The sequence below is a fragment of the Anomaloglossus baeobatrachus genome, chromosome 5 (assembly GCF_048569485.1).
Source record: "Anomaloglossus baeobatrachus isolate aAnoBae1 chromosome 5, aAnoBae1.hap1, whole genome shotgun sequence".
In the NCBI taxonomy this organism is placed as follows: domain Eukaryota; kingdom Metazoa; phylum Chordata; class Amphibia; order Anura; family Aromobatidae; genus Anomaloglossus; species Anomaloglossus baeobatrachus.
In genome coordinates this window covers 334,220,052-334,238,211 of record NC_134357.1, presented here as the reverse complement: position 1 = coordinate 334,238,211, position 18,160 = coordinate 334,220,052, and the positions used below count along the sequence as shown (strand labels likewise).

General features: G+C 43.0%; 1 protein-coding gene across 3 annotated transcripts in view; it reads left to right on the top strand.

The window, feature by feature from the left end:
* The window catches only part of DLGAP4 (DLG associated protein 4), a 281,943-nt gene that overhangs the window by 239,959 nt on the left and 23,824 nt on the right, over positions 1 to 18,160 (top strand). For 2 of the 3 annotated variants that reach the window (XM_075349823.1, XM_075349824.1), the window contains 3 exons: positions 7,778 to 7,866; positions 11,308 to 11,681; positions 13,765 to 13,856. In XM_075349823.1, the coding sequence (XP_075205938.1) occupies positions 7,778 to 7,866; positions 11,308 to 11,681; positions 13,765 to 13,856 (555 nt within the window). Of the gene's footprint in view, positions 1 to 7,136; positions 7,206 to 7,777; positions 7,867 to 11,307; positions 11,682 to 13,764; positions 13,857 to 18,160 lie in introns of those variants that run through there. The other variant, XM_075349825.1, reaches the window with a different exon arrangement.

Genomic DNA, 18,160 nt, shown 5'->3' with positions numbered 1-18,160 from the left:
GTTACCACTGCACGGAGCTACACGTGCAGAGAGCAGGGAGCAGCGCACACTGAGCGCTGGCTCCCTGCTCTCCTAGTACAGCACACATCGGGTTAATTACCTGATGTGTGCTGCAGCTAAATGTGCACAGAGCAGGGAGCAGCGCACAATGCTTAGCGCTGGCTCCTTGCTCTCCTAGCTGCAGGACACATCAGGTTAATTAACCCGATGTGTCCTGCAGCTAGCTACATGTGCACAGAGCAGGAGCCGGCAGCACAGGCAGTGAGAGAGGCTGGTATCGAAGGTAAATATCGGGTAACCAAGGACAGGGCTTCTTGGTTACCCGATGTTTACCGTGGTTACCAGCCTCTGCAGAAGCCGGCTCCTGCTGCCTGCACATTTAGTTGTTGCTGTCTCGCTGTCACACACAGCGATCTGTGCTTCACAGCAGGACAGCAACAACTAAAAAATGGCCCAGGACATTCAGCAACAACAAACGACCTCACAGCAGGGGCCAGGTTGTTGCTGGATGTCACACACAGCGACATCACTAGCAACGTCACAAAAGTTGTTCGTTAGCAGCGATGTTGCTAGCGATGTTGCTTAGTGTGACGGGGCCTTTAGATTCACATTCTTCTTGTGTTGTGCAGATCTATTCCACTCCAAACAATCAAACATATTGTCTAACTTCTTGGACTTGGCACTGAAGGGGTTGATTCTGTATTCATAGGTTTGTAGAACAATAGGATTAAGGTCTTTTTCTCAACTCTGTTCATGTTGTAATATTTTTGCCGTGAAGAAGAGGCTGGGACCTCTGCGGAGTCAAATTCAGTTTTGAGAACTGCGTAAGTAAAGCGAGCGTCTGTGATAATATAGGAGAGAAACTGCCCACTAATCCTACAGAAACCTCTGGAAGAGCATGGCATTGTGAATGTTACACATATACAGCCTTTATTCTAGTTAAACAACTCAGCTTTATCTCATGATGGAAGAACCTTTGGATGGTAAAATATTTTCCTCAAAAAGCAGTTTATTGAGAAAAAGCCGATTTTATTTAAAAAAAAAAAAAATCCTTTTTTTTTTTTTGTAAAAAACATTGATTTTTATCTACCCTGCACACCGCAAATACGGCAGCCCTCTGTGCATAGGGTCAGACACAGGATATAGTATTCGATCTCCTGCACTGTGGCTACGTCCTGCTGTGATCTGGGCTGTCCAGATCACTGTTTGCGGAAGAGATCAACAGGATCTCTGTGGAGCCCACAGTGTATACTGTGCGGTTTTTTTTTTGTTCCCCCCCCCCCCCTTGAGTAGCATGGCAGTGAGCGGTGATCTGCACCCTGAGCCTGGAATTATACTATAGATGGCAGGGTGCAATATCCGCTACCCTGCTGCATTTACTGGAGCAGGACAGGAGCTGCTGAGACACCAGGCTGACAGGGGGAATTGCGAGGAGTGGAGGTCTGAGGCGAGTACTTGTAGTGGGGATCGCAGCCTAACATCATTAGTACAATATCAGGCTCAGGGTGCAGATCACCACATGTACTCACCTCGGCCCTCCGCTCCCGGCAGTTCCTCCTGTCAGCTTGGTGTCTCTCGGCAGCACCTCCTCTCAAATAAAGTGGTTACAGGAGGAGCTGATTGGAGCAAAGGTAGCACAGTAATATGGTGGCAGAGTATTATGGGGCACAGTATACAGTGTGGAATGTTATACTGTGGAGCAGTATGCCAGCCGGCCTCACTGAACACTTCCCACAGTTCAGGATCACTTTGTAGTCGCCAACAAAATGGCTCCGCACTGTGATCGTAAACTTCATTTACCCTTATCCTTTTGGAAACACCCAGAGGGGGAGGGGAGGAGTGACGTCAGACACATGAGCAGATTCAACTCAATCTGCAGTTGTAATGTGTGCTAGTTGTACTCTAAGTTTGCTCCCACTAGTGTTTGAGTGGAAAATGTAAAAAAATTTTAAATTTTGCTTTTATATTTTACTCAATTAAAAACATGACGACACAAAACATTAATACTTTACACCAGGGGTCAGGAACCTTTTTGGCTAAGAGAGCCGTAAACGCCACATATATTTTGAAATATAATTCCGCGAGAGCCGTACAATATGTTTAAAGGGCCATTGACAGATCAATCGCTCCAATGTTCACTTAGTACAGCAAGGAATGCTCCTCCCTGCTGTATAAAGCCACAACTGGACTGAAACAATGGTAATTAGCAGTAAAAAAAATCAAATAAATAACTTACATTGTGAACTTGCGATGCATGACATCAGTCCAGCAGTCTGGCTTCTTCTTTTTCCTGCGCATGACTGGAAGCTGGCATTCTTCCCACCTGATGTTGAGAGAATGCCAGCTTTGAGGCATTCGCAGAAGAACTCTGCTACATACAGAGACAAACACACACACCTCTGCTACATACAAACACACACACCTCTGCTACATACAAACACACACAACTCTGCTACATACAAACACATACAACTCTGCTACATACAAACACACACAACTCTGCTACATACAAACACATACAACTCTGCTACATACAGACAAACACACACAACTCTGCTACATACAGACAAACACATACAACTCTGCTACATACAGACAAACACACACAACTCTGCTACATACAGACAAACACATACAACTCTGCTACATACAGACAAATACACACAACTCTGCTGCTCTGTGGGGCCAGCACCCGCGGAATCGGCGGGGCCAGCACCCGCGGCATCGGCGGGGGGGGGGGATTGGCTGGGCATACATCTGGGGGGTTAGAAGCAGCTCACCGGGGCCCATAATGGGGAGGCGGGGAGGGCATTTACCCGATTTAGGTCACGGTGGAGAGGGGGACAGAAGCTCGCCTCCATCTGTGGGACTGAGAAGGCGGTAGCTCCGCCCACAGATGAAATTCAAAACAGGATGTCTGCGCGCCTTAAAGTGACAGCGCCGCAGATTGCTGCCGAGAACTGCGGTCCCCGGAACTCGGCCGGGGGCAGCAGAACTATAAAGGCGAGTGGGCCCCGGCCAAGGGACAGGAGAACTGACGAGGCCGAGTGGGCCCCCCCCGGCTCTCCAGGGCCCCGGCATTTGCCCGGGTTTGCCGGGTGCTGACGCCGGCCCTGGACGCAGGTGCGTGCTTGCAGACGGCGCGGCTATGCAGGGAGTTATGGGAAATGTAGTCCATGCTCCCTGCCGCTCACCACTGCCGCCAATGCTTATCAGGCCATCAAAGAACTACCAATATCAGCGTGCACCGCGGCCTGATGGAGCGCGGTGCATGCATCCTTCCCATAGACAGGTAGGAGCCCTGTCTGCGAGCCAGATACGGCCATCAAAAGAGCCATATCTGGCTCGCGAGCCATAGGTTCCCGACCCCTGCTTTACACTTTACACTTTTCAGTTATTGAAAACACTTTTTTTTTTTTTTTTTGAGGGTTTGTCTAACTCTCCCAATTTTTATCTATTGTATAAAAGGTATAATTCTAAAATAATGTGTACTTGCTGGCAGCTCTGGTAGGATAGTAATAGATGTTCCATTCTTCAATTACTTGACCGTTAAGGTTGCAACGATTAGTTGACTAGAATAGTTTGTCATTTGAGGCTCATCTGATGAGACTTGGTATATGTCCCTAACCTTTCTTACTGTGAGCCACATTCAGCTTTGAGAATGGTTGTGAGCCACATTCAGTGCCCTTTCTCCCTACTGTAGAAACAGAGAACCTGCTATAATGAAAGCGAAAGCTTCTCCACAAAAAGTACCTCGTGACCTTGTGCCCCTTAGGGTATGTTCACACTAGCGTATACAAAAAATCCTCCACTTTTCATCAAGAAAAGTTAGAGAGAGAGGGCGCTCCTGTGTGAGATCTTAATGTACCGAGGTATGTACAATGTGAGGTGCACACTCACCTGATAGTGTTGTACGTCAGGTACAACACTATTAGTGGTATTGAAGGGGGATCGCAAGTTCACTGCTCCTTGTCAGCAGGGATCCCGTCCTCCTGACTCCGCAGGACTTTGCTCACACGATCGGGGTTTCCACGTGCAGTGTGCAGCCGCCGGACTACCTGGGGAAGGGGGAGGTTGTACCCCCGAAACGCGTAGTGGCATGTAAATAATTAATAAAAATACATCCCAAATAACCTCATCACTACCTTTCTGAACAGCGCAGCGAAACCGTGCTTTTTTTTCCTTTTTTTTTTTCCCTGCATCCAGAAAAGTTGAACTAGTATCATGCGTATATCATTCTGTATAGAATTCGAGTGCTATACAAGTGTGTGATTCTTTTTCTCACCTAGCATATGTATACAATGCTTTTTTTTTTTTTTTTTTTTTTTTTTTCACCGCAGCTATTCAACAATAATTTACAGTGTTCTATGCTACAGAATGGTAATGTATCCATAAAATTGGATGGTCCATGTGGGGTTACTCACAAAGGTCACAATCTGGTGACCATCTCTTCATAACTGATTGTTACACCTGGTGCTAATGTACCAAGCTGGCAGACAGCCACGAGCCACACATCGGGGGCCTACGAGCCACAAGATGTGGACCCCTGCCATAGGATATAAAATGCCGTACATTTTTCAGACACAATATAGTAGCAGCATTGTGCATGAGATTTTGTGAAGACTCCTAAAATCTGCAGGGTAAATTGACTGACCTTGTGGATTTGAAGTGTGGAGGGTGGAAGGTAATGTCACAGTGATCTGCAGCAGATATCACCTGTGGGAAAATGCTGCCAATCCTTCCTGAAAGCTTGAGGCATAAATCTAATCTTTTTGATGTTTTCATGTAACCCTACATTGAGTATAATGATACAGCAGGTATACATTTCCTAAAGATGAACTTACACTTCAGTAGCTGATGGCCAAATACTTGTTCGCCTAACAGCTATTCCTCCCGGTTACTCTATTTATATACAGGCTTAGCCTGGTTGAGTGTGCATGTATATGTATTCTCATTGGGGAGAGTGGAGTAAACTGCTGCCACACACCTTTGGCCGCCGCTTCTCTTCCCTAAGAATGCAATAACTAAGGCTGATATTTTTCTTCTCCCACCTTGGCCCCCTTACTCGTGATGTGGTCGGACTGACGGTCGGATTAATCTTTATATAGCACCAAATTATTCCGCACCACCTTATGTCTGTACATGTCCCCTCTGAATTATAAAGACTTAACTGCATCTTTTAAGGCATGTCTGTTATCCATGCTGCAAAAACATGACTGATCAGTCAGCCCCTGCACCTTTCAATGCTTACTTTCTATAAATCCCTTCTATAGCTGTAGTTGTGCTGCGTTAGTGATTGTTTGCCAGTTACAGCTAGTGTAATGTTCATTATGCCTTATGACCAAGCAAGCCATTCCCATAGTAGAGGCAGTAAGAGGACCGATGAGTGATACGGAGTAACTATTAATACCTAAAACCAGTGTCATATCCAGGGCTGTGGAGTCGGAGTCGTGGAGTCTGAGTCTGAGTCGGAGCTCATTTTGGTGGAGTCTGAGTCGGTATAAAATGCACCGACTCCGACTCCTAAAATATATAATAAATTGGGGACAGGAGTGCAATGCAGAATGTGCTGAATATTTTACTAAATATTTAGTATAATGCTTATATTTAAGTGAAAAATTTATTGTAGTACAATGTGAACATCAGACATTTAATTGTTTTTATCATACAACAATCAAGATATTTGGATAGAACATAAAATATTTATTGGAATACAACTTTAGAACACAAACTAAAATTGTAAATATGTTATATATATGTATATGTATATGTGTGTGTGTGTGTGTGTGTGTGTATATATATATTGTATATAGACACACAAGATATATATGTGATCTACTGTATATTACATAGTGTATTACATAATTTACAATTTATTACAGTTTTTGTGTTCTAAAGTTGTATTCCAATAAATATATTTTATGTTCTATCCAAATATCTTGATTATTGTATCATAAAAATTATTAAATGTCTGATGTTCACATACACATATTCATGTACTACAATAAATTTTTCACCTAACTATAAGCAATATATGTCTGAGTCTGAGTCGAAGGTTTGGCTTACCGACTCCACAGCCCTGGTCATATCTAAAATTTGGCGATCAACTATAAGTATGTTAGGAATGGCTGTTGTGTTCCATGACAAATCATGGCAGGAGGCCTCAGGCAGACGACACAGAAGTCCTAGGTCATTTTTAAGATTCTTTATACTAGACCAAACACTATTACTTAGAATAAACCCCCAAAATGCTGCTAAACCAACAAGGGGCGCTTACTGTACACTATTAAAGCACCACCACTTCAGCATTTTTGGGTGGGGGGGGTTTAGCGCTAGAGCAGAGCTTCAAATGTAAGTCCCCAGCCCATGGTCTTATACTCACCCTTTGGCCTTTTTCATGATTTTTCAACCCTGCTACAATCCCGAGGCGCCAACTTGAGACTGTAACTTCTGACTGGTGAATCGTTACGTCAGACGTGCTTAATGAAAGTCTGAGAGCCAGAACAAGGCTCCCATATACTTGTATTGATTTGTGACCTTCTGCACACTCCATGAAACACTGGAGAAGTCAGAAGGGCACAAATTGAACTAGACCAACACGAGCATCAGTTATAGTGGATGAAGCCACTGGAGGGTGATTATAAGACCGGGGAGGCAGGGACTTTGATTGCACCGCTGGAGTGGTGCTTTAAAACTAAGGCGCTGGAATGGTGTTTTTAATATTGAATTGTCACTTTCCTTTTAAAAAGTTTATAATATCTGTAAACGGTAATAGAAAATGAGTAGGACTCAGCACCAATATAGATGAATAAAAATCTTCATGCTTTATTTGAGAAGTTTAAAAATAAAAGTAGGGTCACAAATCATCCAAAATTGCCATGCGACTTGCCGTGCGACTTGACGCGTTTCGGACACAAGGGGAATTTAAAAACAGTCCTTAATCATAAGCTTAATCATATGATTAAGGACTGTTTTTAAATTCCCCCTTTTGTCCGAAACGCGTCAAGCCGCACGGCAAGTCGCATGGCGATTTTGGATGATTTGTGACCCTACTTTTATTTTTAAACTTCTCAAAGCATGAAGATTTTTATTCATCTATATTGGTGCTGAGTCCTACTCGTTTTCTATTACAGTTTACTCTGAAGCCGGACCTGCCTTTCCGCAGGACTACGTGCATCAACCGCAGACTGGAGGACCTTACATGGGTGAGCTGAATATTTTTCCTCTACCTTCTTTATAATATCTGTGCAATGCACACTGGAGCTGCTGAAGAACTTCTTAAAAATATAAAATTAAAAAAATCCGGTGTTCCCAATGAAGCAATATTTGCCCTGTTAAAGGGATTATCTGCTAGTAGTACAACCACTCCCCAATGAGTGCTTGCACCCATTTAAAAAAAACACTCTCATCCCGTTCCAGCGTTTTTCTGCACTCGTGAGCCCTGCGCCAAATTAGCGTCTGATTCCCTATCTCCGCCTTCGGATTAATTAATCATCGAGAAGACTAGGCCCAGGGCTCACTTGACAAAACCACCTCACTTAAGCCCCAGGAGAATGAGTGTTGACACCGCTGGAATGACGCTGGCATAGGAGCCAAGTATAAGTGTTTATATATTAATGGGTCTAAACACTGAGGGTTGTCCGAGTAGGGGACAATCCCTTTCAAGACGTCTGGAAGGGATAAATAAAGCCTGTGTATTCTCTGTATAATTGTAAAGTTCTGATGTAGCAACACTGGTTCATTTTTCTTATGTCACTTTTTTATTCTATTTGTACAGGTGGATAGTATACAACCAGTGCCTATTCCCGAGCCGCCCCCTCCTGCCAAATTTCAATCCATTGGAGTCCAAGTGGAAGAAGAGTGGAGGTAAAATCTACTGTATGGGGATGGCAGTTAAAATAGGTGTATGCCTTTTCACAGTCTGACAGGTCGGCACTAATTATTGTATAGGGATTAACCCAGGGGTGCACAACATCTTTTGGTCTAAGGGCCACATTGCCATACTGGACCAATCCTAAGGGCTGCACAAAATTTAAAGGGATACTTCTATGAATACATCACCAGAACCACCATCAGTACATTAATATATCACCAGAACCAAGTTTTGAATATTTGAGGAGGACTTGGAGTTATCTTCAGTTTGTACTCCAAAAAAAGTGTAAATATACATGAACTTGCACTAAGTTTTTGAAGCAGAATCTTATCAAATCCTCCTCATAATATCAAAGCTGTAAGTTTTGAGGATTTTTAATGTTATCATAGCCTTGGATGACTACATGTGCACAAGATCAAAACCACATCAGCACATGAATGCAGTGCCAGGACCACCATCGGTACATTAATAAATCACTAAGCTTAGTACAGTGATCAATTACAATGTCAGGTCAGTCGCATGAAACTACAACTCCTAGTATGTCCTTAACAACTCCCAGCATCTCCTTGCCATTATCAGCCGTCATCTAACTGCGAACCATACAGGAACCACAGTATTGATGAGACACAGGAAAAAAAAATCAAATAAAAAAAATTACATCCAGGTACCTTCTTTATAGGGGTGACCTTTTCTCTGATTGGAGTCATTCCCAACCCTTTTCTCTTTTATAGTACAGTTGCAATGATGAGAATTCATGTCCAGATTCTCGGAAAAATAACTCCACTTGCAAAACTGTGCCCCCTTTCAAAATTATCCCTTACACTAACATTAACCCCCTCCTCCACAAAGATAAGGCCTTTAATCTTCAGCTCCATGATTGAGTGCTTACTATTACCTACACCATCTCCGTTGCCTCTTTGGCACTTTTGTGCTGAGGTTCCAGCAACAGCGTGATGAGGCCACAGGGTGCTGACTTCATCACGTTGCTGCACGCAGGGGATGACTAGCTCTGCGCTGCCCCAGTCTCTGCACTGCAGTGCTCAAATATATTTGGATCTGAAAGACTCAAATACATTTGAAAATGGTAAGGGAACAGTGCCTCCTGGACGGGTCGGCGTGTCACAGCAAACTCTTTGACGGGCTTTATGTTGTGCAGACCTGGAAACCTGTAAAAGGGAATCTGTCAGCAGGTTCTGGCTATTTAATCTGGGAGCCGCATAATGTAGGGAGAACCTGATTCCAGAGCTGTCACTTATTCAGCAGTTTGCTGAAGTTTTATTCTGCATCTTTCAGAAAGAGATGATCACTGAAAGACTAGGGCTCATGCGCAATCTAGCCCATCTCATCTATGTAACCCCTCCCTATCACTGGTTGGCAGCTTGCAGACAATATACAGTGTGTAAACAGGAAGTTGCCAAGCAGTGGTGTGGGCGGGGTAAAACACCGCTCAAAATTCTGAGCCCTGCTAAATCTACGGCCGAGGCAACAGGGATTTTATAAAAACTGCACGAAGCAGTCCTGTAAGTGATACACTGCTGAAATCGGGCTCTCTGCCCCTACTTCATGATGCTCTCAGATTCCATATCCAAAACCTGCTGACAGTCCCTTTTTAATATGAAGAATTGTGACTCTCAGTTGTAGTCATATATTGTATCAATGTATTCATTCATTTTCAAGAGGAATACCAGATGAACAACAGAACATGGGTTCTATTTAACAGTACTTCACCATTGTTCTTTCAGGGGAAATACAAGCATTTGCTAAAACAGACTCTTCAGAAGATCAGAGAGGTCATTTTTGTAGTTGGTAGAATACAAAGTATCTGCACAGTATGAATGTGTTAGCGGATGTAAATAAGTAATCTTATCATTTTATCCCTATTTGCATCCTTGTTTTCCCATTTTTCTACATTTGTATAGAGGTTCAGTGGGGCAGTGCAGACAAGGTGAATTCATTGTTCATGTTTGCGATGAAGCCATAAATGTAGAATTTAATATTCCAGTCATTTTCACACATGCTGTAGCTTTTTTGTATGTATTATAATACAGAATCTGGTTGTAATTCACTTCATTAACTCCTTTCTCTCCATCAAAGGGCCATAACTTTATATATTTAATTTTTTTTGTCTTTTTTCGGCCCACAGCTATAGTTTTGCGGTATGAGTTATAGTTTTTTATGACGCCATCTATTTTACCAGCCAATGTACTGTAAACAAGGAAGAAAAAAAATTCCAACTGCAGTGAAATTGTGGAAATCACGCAATTTCATGATTGGTAAAATATGTATTGATCAAAGCCGGGCATGTCTAGTTGGAATGGCGGCCAGGAGTAAACCATCTCATACTTAGTCACATGACCACCCACTCCTGGCTTCCGGTACCGGAGCATCTTGACCACGTGCAATATGCGCACTGTGAGGATTCACAAATCTACAGTCACATAGTGGCTGCAGACTTTCGAGCCTAGCTGGACAACCCGTTTTTAACTAAGTTTGTATTTTTATCATTTGCATTGTGTCTAACCCATGTATTTTATTTTAAAGGTGGTGTCACACACAGCGACAACGACAACGACGTCGCTGCTACGTCACCATTTTCTGTGACGTTGCAGCGACGTCCTGTCGCTGTGTGTGACATCCAGCAACGAGCTGGCCCCTGCTGTGAGGTCGCCGCTCGTTGCTGAATGTCCAGCTTTATATTTTTTGGTCGTCGCTCTCCCGCTGTGACGCACAGATCGCTGTGTGTGACAGCGAGAGAGCGACAAAATGAAGCGAGCAGGGAGCAGGAGCCGGCGTCTGGCAGCTGCGGTAAGCTGTAACAAAGGTAAACATCGGGTAACCAAGGTGGTTACCCGATATTTACCTTAGTTACCAGCCTCCGCCGCTTTCACGGTGCCAGTGCCGGCTCCTGCTCTCTGCACATGTAGCTGCAGTACACATCGTGTAATTAACCCGATGTGTACTGTAGCTAGGAGAGTAGGGAGCCAGCGCTAAGCAGTGTGCGCGGCTCCTTGCTCTATGGACATGTAGCTGCAGGACACATCGTGTAATTAACCCGATGTGTACTGTAGCTAGGAAAGTAGGGAGCCAGCGCTAAGCAGTGTGCGCGGCTCCCTGCTCTCTGCACATGTTGCAGCACTGTCGTTATGATCGCTGCTTCGGCTGCTGTTTGACAGCTAAGCAGCGATCATAACAGCGACTTACAAGGTCGCTGCTACGTCACAGAAAATGGTGACGTAACAGCGACGTCGCTGTCGTTTAGTGTGACCCCAGCTTAAGATCGATGTATTAATCTACAGAGATATGCGAGTCCCTAACAGAGTTAAGGGTCAAAGTTATTTACTGTCATATCCTAGTATTTTCTGTAGCTTGTTGCCTGACTGAAAACATAAGTTTACAGACTGACAACTTATTTTTCACGGTTTGTCTGCCAATAGGAATAGTCGATCCAGCAGTATGACATCAAAGCAAGAGACAGATTCTGATAAGCAAGAGCCCAGCAATTCATCTGATAAGAGTGTTCCTGACTGCCCACCACCCCGTCAACCCACCACAGGTCCTCCAGTACCCCTCCCCAAAAAGCACCTCTCCTATGGAGATGGTGGGGAAATAGAAGCCTCTGCCCTTCCTCCCCCTGACCCTTGGCTGGACTCTGCAGCCTCTCCTCCTTCTACTGAGCCTGCCCAGGCAGGAGCTTGCCGCAGAGATGGACACTGGTTCCTGAAGTTGTTGCAAGCTGAGACCGAAAGACTTGAGGGCTGGTGTCAACAGATGCAAAGAGAAACTGGCGATAACAACTTATGTGAAGAAGGTATTCCATTTACCGTTATTTCTTTCTGGTTAATGAGTGAATGAAACATAACATTTGGAGGATTATTAGTACGTTTTGAATATCTTGCGTTGGCCAAAATCTAAAGTGTAGGGGGCTCTCAACACTCCCCCCAAACAGGTAAGGTCAGGGGAAAGAAGGATCCAGCTTGCTGGATTCCCAACAGCTAATACTTTTATTCTCTGACATGGCTTTCTCAAAGAGCACACAGGAGCGCTTGGCCAAGGATGGGGAATCGGGGGAAATGGCTGTGGACCAAGCAAATGCTCACCAACAGCTGTCTAATGTGTATGGTTATCTTAATTCAGTGTTGTTCAATGTTCAAACATTTGTAAGAGGGTGACATGGCATCCAGTATTTCGCATTCGTATGTCACATTTCTCTGCAGCCTTGACTCTATAGAAGGCGCAAAGTCTCGTTTCTCAATAGTCCTCTTTCTTTTTGGGAGCAGGTCTCTTCTTTTATATGGGAGACTGTATATATGCCCTAGTCTAAAGGGTGCTGTGCTATGTGTGTAAGCACTCTTCTAATCAACATTCTCCCTCCTTCGTTACAACTCCTTCCCCAACACATTTGGCAATTTCCCATCACATTGTAGCCTCCTGGTCACTCACACTGTGATGGCACATTAATGAGTTAAGTTTCATTAGGTCCAAGTGGGTATTAGCTGATGCTTTTCACTGTATTGCATTACCCAATCATGAGCATGCAGCAATATATAGCAGAAAAAGAACAAGCCCCAATTTGTCAGTATGTGAGAACGATATAGCTCTGATTTCATTGTCTAACCCGGTTTCCCAAATCTCAGTCCTCATGGCCCCCAACAGGTCATATTTTTAGGATCTCCCTTGCATTGAACAGGTGCTGAAATCAATATCAAGACATCACATGTGCAATGCTAAGGAAATCCTGAAAACTTGACCTATTGGGGCAGTGAGGACTGGAGTTTGGGAGCCACTAATCTAACCTTTTTGCATGATTTGTGGGGGTAGGAGTAGCACATCTGACATGAGCTGTATCACATTACAAAGCCTTATATCATCACTCCTCTCTCATAGCACTGTCATCTCGGCTTTACTGCCTTCTTCCTCCCCCTTCACACACATAAAGTCTAGAGATGTGTCCGTAATCACACATGTCTCTCGTGCTCATAATGGCAACATTTACTCTTCCCTGCAGTGTGATCAGTCTAATTGTGATCATTTGCTTGCCTATTCTGGGCTAATTCACCGTAAGATGTAATGACATCCTGCTCTGATCTCACTGCTCTTAGCTATGGTGGGCGTGTTCTTCTTGTTCTGCTCTGTTGCTGCCTACTTATGATTGGGCACCATCATACAGGGTGAAGTACACCCCCCAGTGAAAAACTATCTGATAGCACCTACTTGGACTTAGCAAAAATTAACTCTTTAGGTGCCAAATCCTTTTGATTTGCTAATATCTCCAACAAAATTAAAGAAAAAAAAAAAAGTTTAATATGCTCTGCAGCCATTATTACATTATATATCCAGTTAAACATGAAACATGGTGAAAGGTCGTCTTGTGGATGAAATGACAGACGATCCGTGATGTTTCATGTTCTCGGAGTGGTGGGGGTTGGGAAAGCACCAGATTATCAGAATACGAAACATCACAATGTTTAGGATAAAGACAGTATGTGGCAGTTATATGACCAGTTTAGAATTGGGGAAACTGCATTTATCTGTTTCAATAGTGCTTATTGGTTATTTTTTTTTATAGTTACACAACCATCAAACTGCATTGTTCTGCTGCATACCATAATAATTACCATGCTATAATGTGATTTGATCATGTATATGCCCAGCTTTTACCTTTCGTTCATTTCTTAAGCAGTTTTTATAAGTAATGATCATTATTATGCCATATATTTACAAGATTGTGTAATCATATTCTGTGGTCATCACCTGAGACGCTGCTGCTATTCCCATTAGTTTGAAAACCTAGTGCCAATAGCCCATCTGGCAAAGTAGACTCTAATTCATGTTCCGGATAAGCATTTCTCGCATGAAATTTGTTCGCCCTGACCTCTGCCTTCTGTTTGCAGTGATTGGGAAGGTTCTCAGTGCTGTTGGCAGCGCTCAGCTTCTGATGTCACAGAAGTTCCAGCAGTTCCGCGGATTGTGTGAGCAAAACCTGGTAAGAGATCCAGAAAGATGGAACTGGCATTTATCATGTGTGCCATGCATAATACATCATGGAAACTGTCTTTTTTTTTCACTTTTTGGTAATTGAATATTTATGGTGGTATCAAAGCATGCAGCCACTAAATCAAATTGTCTCTTCAGGGAGGAAGGAGCCAAACTCTAGTGCCACCTATTGGAAGTAGCAATCCTAAAAGTCAAAAGTGATTCTCCAACGAATCTTGTCATGTGACTTAGGTTCTGATCTGGCATCAATCCTCAATTTCCAGACACGGTGTTTCGAGGTGCAAAGTATGAGATCTGATCTAGCTGTATGAGAAGCTATAATGGGGTAAATCAGGTAGCCTTTGAAGGTACTATAGCTGAAGTCCACCACCTCTCATCCACCCCCAGTCTGATGGGATTTATGGAGAATTGTTCCTGTGATGTCACCATGCTGGATGATGTCATTATTTCTCTGGTTTCATGTCGGCATCAGTCTGTCTTCATGGCAACTTGCGAAAAGCCCAGAGCACATAATAGAGAATACATCGGTGAAGAACGTCGAATGATGCAAGAGCCGGATTGCTAATGCTGAACAATATCATACGGAGATATTCTTAGGAGAACGCCTTGGCAGACTATAAATGGTGAACAAGATTCACTAACATTTCTGTATCTTTTATATTATGCTATGATCCAAAATACAGTCTCTTAAGTAAACACAAGGTCACAAGCTTCAGAAAGCTGAAAATGGCTAATGGCCTTGAGATATGTCTGCAGAACATCCCTGGGTACACCGCCCTACTATAATATCTATTATGGCTTGAACATTCCTGAATTATTGATTCTATAGTATAATTCAGGCTTGTCTAAATTATTCAGTCGCATTATAGTTGACCTTGGATGCTGCCATTTTAGATATTTTTTTTTTTTTCCTATCTACATGGAATGGACGAGGTTACCAACATTAGTAAATTCTGTGAAACCTGGACAATATAATCCACAGAATAGGATGTTGGGCAGGAATTCTCCTATACAGATGAATGCTAATGGCTGATTTCTTTAAAATGCTGTGTTGGTTAATGATCTGATGGAATCTGTTCTCGCAGTAATTGGTTAATCATTCTTGTACTATACTGTACATGTTAGGTATTTTTGTAGTGGAGGGAATTGTATCCAGACTGCTCAGGCATTTGTTACCCTGGGGTAAAGATTGTCCATATTGCACACAAACAAGTATCTCACCAATTTTGAGGAATTTGGGAATCGGTGGTGATCACCATCTGTCGCAACAGCACTTTTATTTCTATAATACACTGAACAAAAATATAAATGGAACATTTGCTTTTGCTCCCTTTTATCATGAGCTGAACTTAACGATCTAAGACTTTCTATGTTCACAAAAGGCCTTTTTCTCAGTTTGTTCACAAATTTGTCTAAATCTGTGTTAGTGAGCAATTCTCCTTTGCCGAGATAATCCATCCACATTACAGGTGTGGAATATCAAAATGCTGATTAGACAGCATGATTTTTGTACAGGTGTGCCTTAGGCTGGCCACAATAAAAGGCCAGTCCGAAAATGTGCAGTTTTATCACACAGCACAATGCCACAGATGTCATAACTTTTGAGGGAACAAGCAATCTGCGTGCTTACTGCAGGAATGTCCACCATAGCTGATGCCCGCGAATTGAAAGTTCATTTCTCTACCGTAAGCCGTTTCCGAAGACTTCTCAGAGAATATGGCAGTACATCCAACCGGCCTCACAACCACAGACCACGTGTAACCACACCAGCCCAGGTCCTCAGCATCCAGTATCTTCACTGGCAAAATCATCTGAGACCAGCCAACCGGACAGATGCTGCAACAATCAGTTTACATAACCCAAACTGTTAGAAAACATCTCAGGGCAGCTGATCTGTATGCGGTCGTCCTCACTGGGGTTTCCACCTGACTGCAATTTGTTGTTGTAACTGACTTTAGTGGGCAAATGCTCACATTCGATGGTGTCTGGCACGTTAGAGAGGTGTTCTCTTCACGGATGAATCCTGGTATTTACTGTACAGGTCAGATGGCAGACTGCGTGTTTGGCTTCATGTGGGTGATCGGTTTGCTGATGTCATTGTAAATCAAGTGGTCAATGGTATCGGTGATGTTATTGTAAGGACATATACAGGAACATTTTATTGATGCCATTTTGAATACACATACAGTATACATCGTGATGAGATCCTTGGGCCCATTGTTGTACCATTCATCCACGATCATCACCTCCATGTTGCAGCTAAATAATGTAGATCTCCATGTTGCAAGGATCAGTGCACATTTCCTGGAAGCTGAAAAATCCCAGTTCTTGCATGGCCGATGTATTCTCTGGACATGTCACCCATTGAGCATGGTTAGCATGCAATGGATCGGTGTATACAACAGTGTTCAGGTTCCTGCCAATAGCCAACAATTTCGCACAGTCATTGAAGAGGAGTGGACCAATATTCCACAAGACACAATCGCCACCTGATCAACTCGATGGGAAGGAGATGTGTTGCACTGCAGGAGGCAAATGGTGGTCACACCATATACTGATGGGTTTTTCAATCAAACCCATCCCCCTCCAGTATTGTAAGACTGCATATTTTAGACTGACCTTTTATTGTGGCCAGCCTACAGACACCTGTACAATAATCGAGCTGTCTAATCAGCATCTTGATATGCTACACCTGTTTTGGATTCACAAAGCCCTCACAAAACATTATCTTTCCACATATATGCAGATTTAAAAGTCTGTTGTAAAATACATTTAGTATGTTGCCTAACCTTTTTACATATACAGTGGGTACAGAAAGTATTTAGACCACTTTAAATTTTTCACTTTGTTTCATTGCAGTCATTTGGTAAATTCAAAAAAATTTTAATTTTTTTTTTCTCATTAATGTACACTCTGCACCCAATCTTGACAGAACGAAACCCAGAAATCTAGAAATTTTTGCAAATTTATTAAAGAAAAACTGAAATATCATATGGTCATAAGTATTCAACACCTTGCTCCGTATTGAGTAGTTGCACCCTTTTGAGTTAGTTTAGCCATGAGTTTTCTTGGGAATGATGCAACAGGTTTTTTTGCACCTGGATTTGCGGATCCTCTGCCATTTTCTTCTCTCCAGTTCCCTCAGGTTGGATGGTGAACATTGGTAGACAGCCATTTTCAGGTCTCTCCAGAGATTCTCAATTGGGTTAAGGTCAGGGCTCTGGCTGGGCCAGTCAAGAATGGTCACAGTTGTTCTGAAACCACTCCGTTTTTATTTTAGCTGTGTGGTTAGGGTCATTGTCTTGCTGGAAGGTGAACCTTTGGCCAAGTCTGAGGTCCAGAGCACTCTGGAAGAGGTTTTCTTCCAGGATATCTCTGTACTTGGCCACATTCATCTTTCCTTCAATTGCAACCAGTCGTTCTGTCCCTGCAGCTGAAAAATACCCCCATAACATGATGTTGCCACCACCATGTTTCACTGTTGGGATTGTATTGGGGCAGGAGATGAGCAGTGCCTGGTTTTCTCCACACATACTGCTTAGAATTATCACCAAAAAGTTCTTTGTCTCATCAAACCAGAGAATCTTATTTCTCAAAGTCTGGAAGTTCATGTGTTTTTTTTTTTTTGTTTTTTTGCAAACTCTATGCGGGCTTTCATATGCTTTACACTGAAGAGATGTTTCCGTCGGCCACTCTGCTATAAAGGTCCGACTGGTGGAGGGCTGCAGTGATAGTTGACTTTGTGGAACTTTCTCCCATCTCCCTAGTGCATCTCTGGAGCTCAGTCACAGTGATCTTGGGGTTCTTCTTTACCGCTCTCACCAAGGCTCTTCTACCACGATTGTTCAGTTTGACAAATTCCATTTAAGGATTATAGGCCACTGTGTTCTTAGGAACCTTGAGTACTGCAGACATTATTCTGTAACCTTGGCCAGATCTGTCCTTGCCACAATTATGTCTGAGCTCCTTGGGTAGTTCCTTTTGACCTCCATAATTCTCATTTGGTCTGACATGCACCGTGAGCTGTGAAGTCCTATCTGTTTTTAATTAAACACAAGTGGACCCCAATAAAGGAGTAGAACGATCTCAAGGAGGATCGCAAGGAAATGGACAGCATGTGACTTAAATATGAGTGTCTGATCAAAGGGTCTGAATACTTATGACCATGTGATATTTAAGTCATCCTTGTTTAAAAAAAATTTGCAAAAATTTCTACACTTCTGTTTTGTTTTGGGTTTTTTTGTCAAGATGGGGTGCAGAGTGTACATGAATGAGAATTTTTTCATTTTTTTT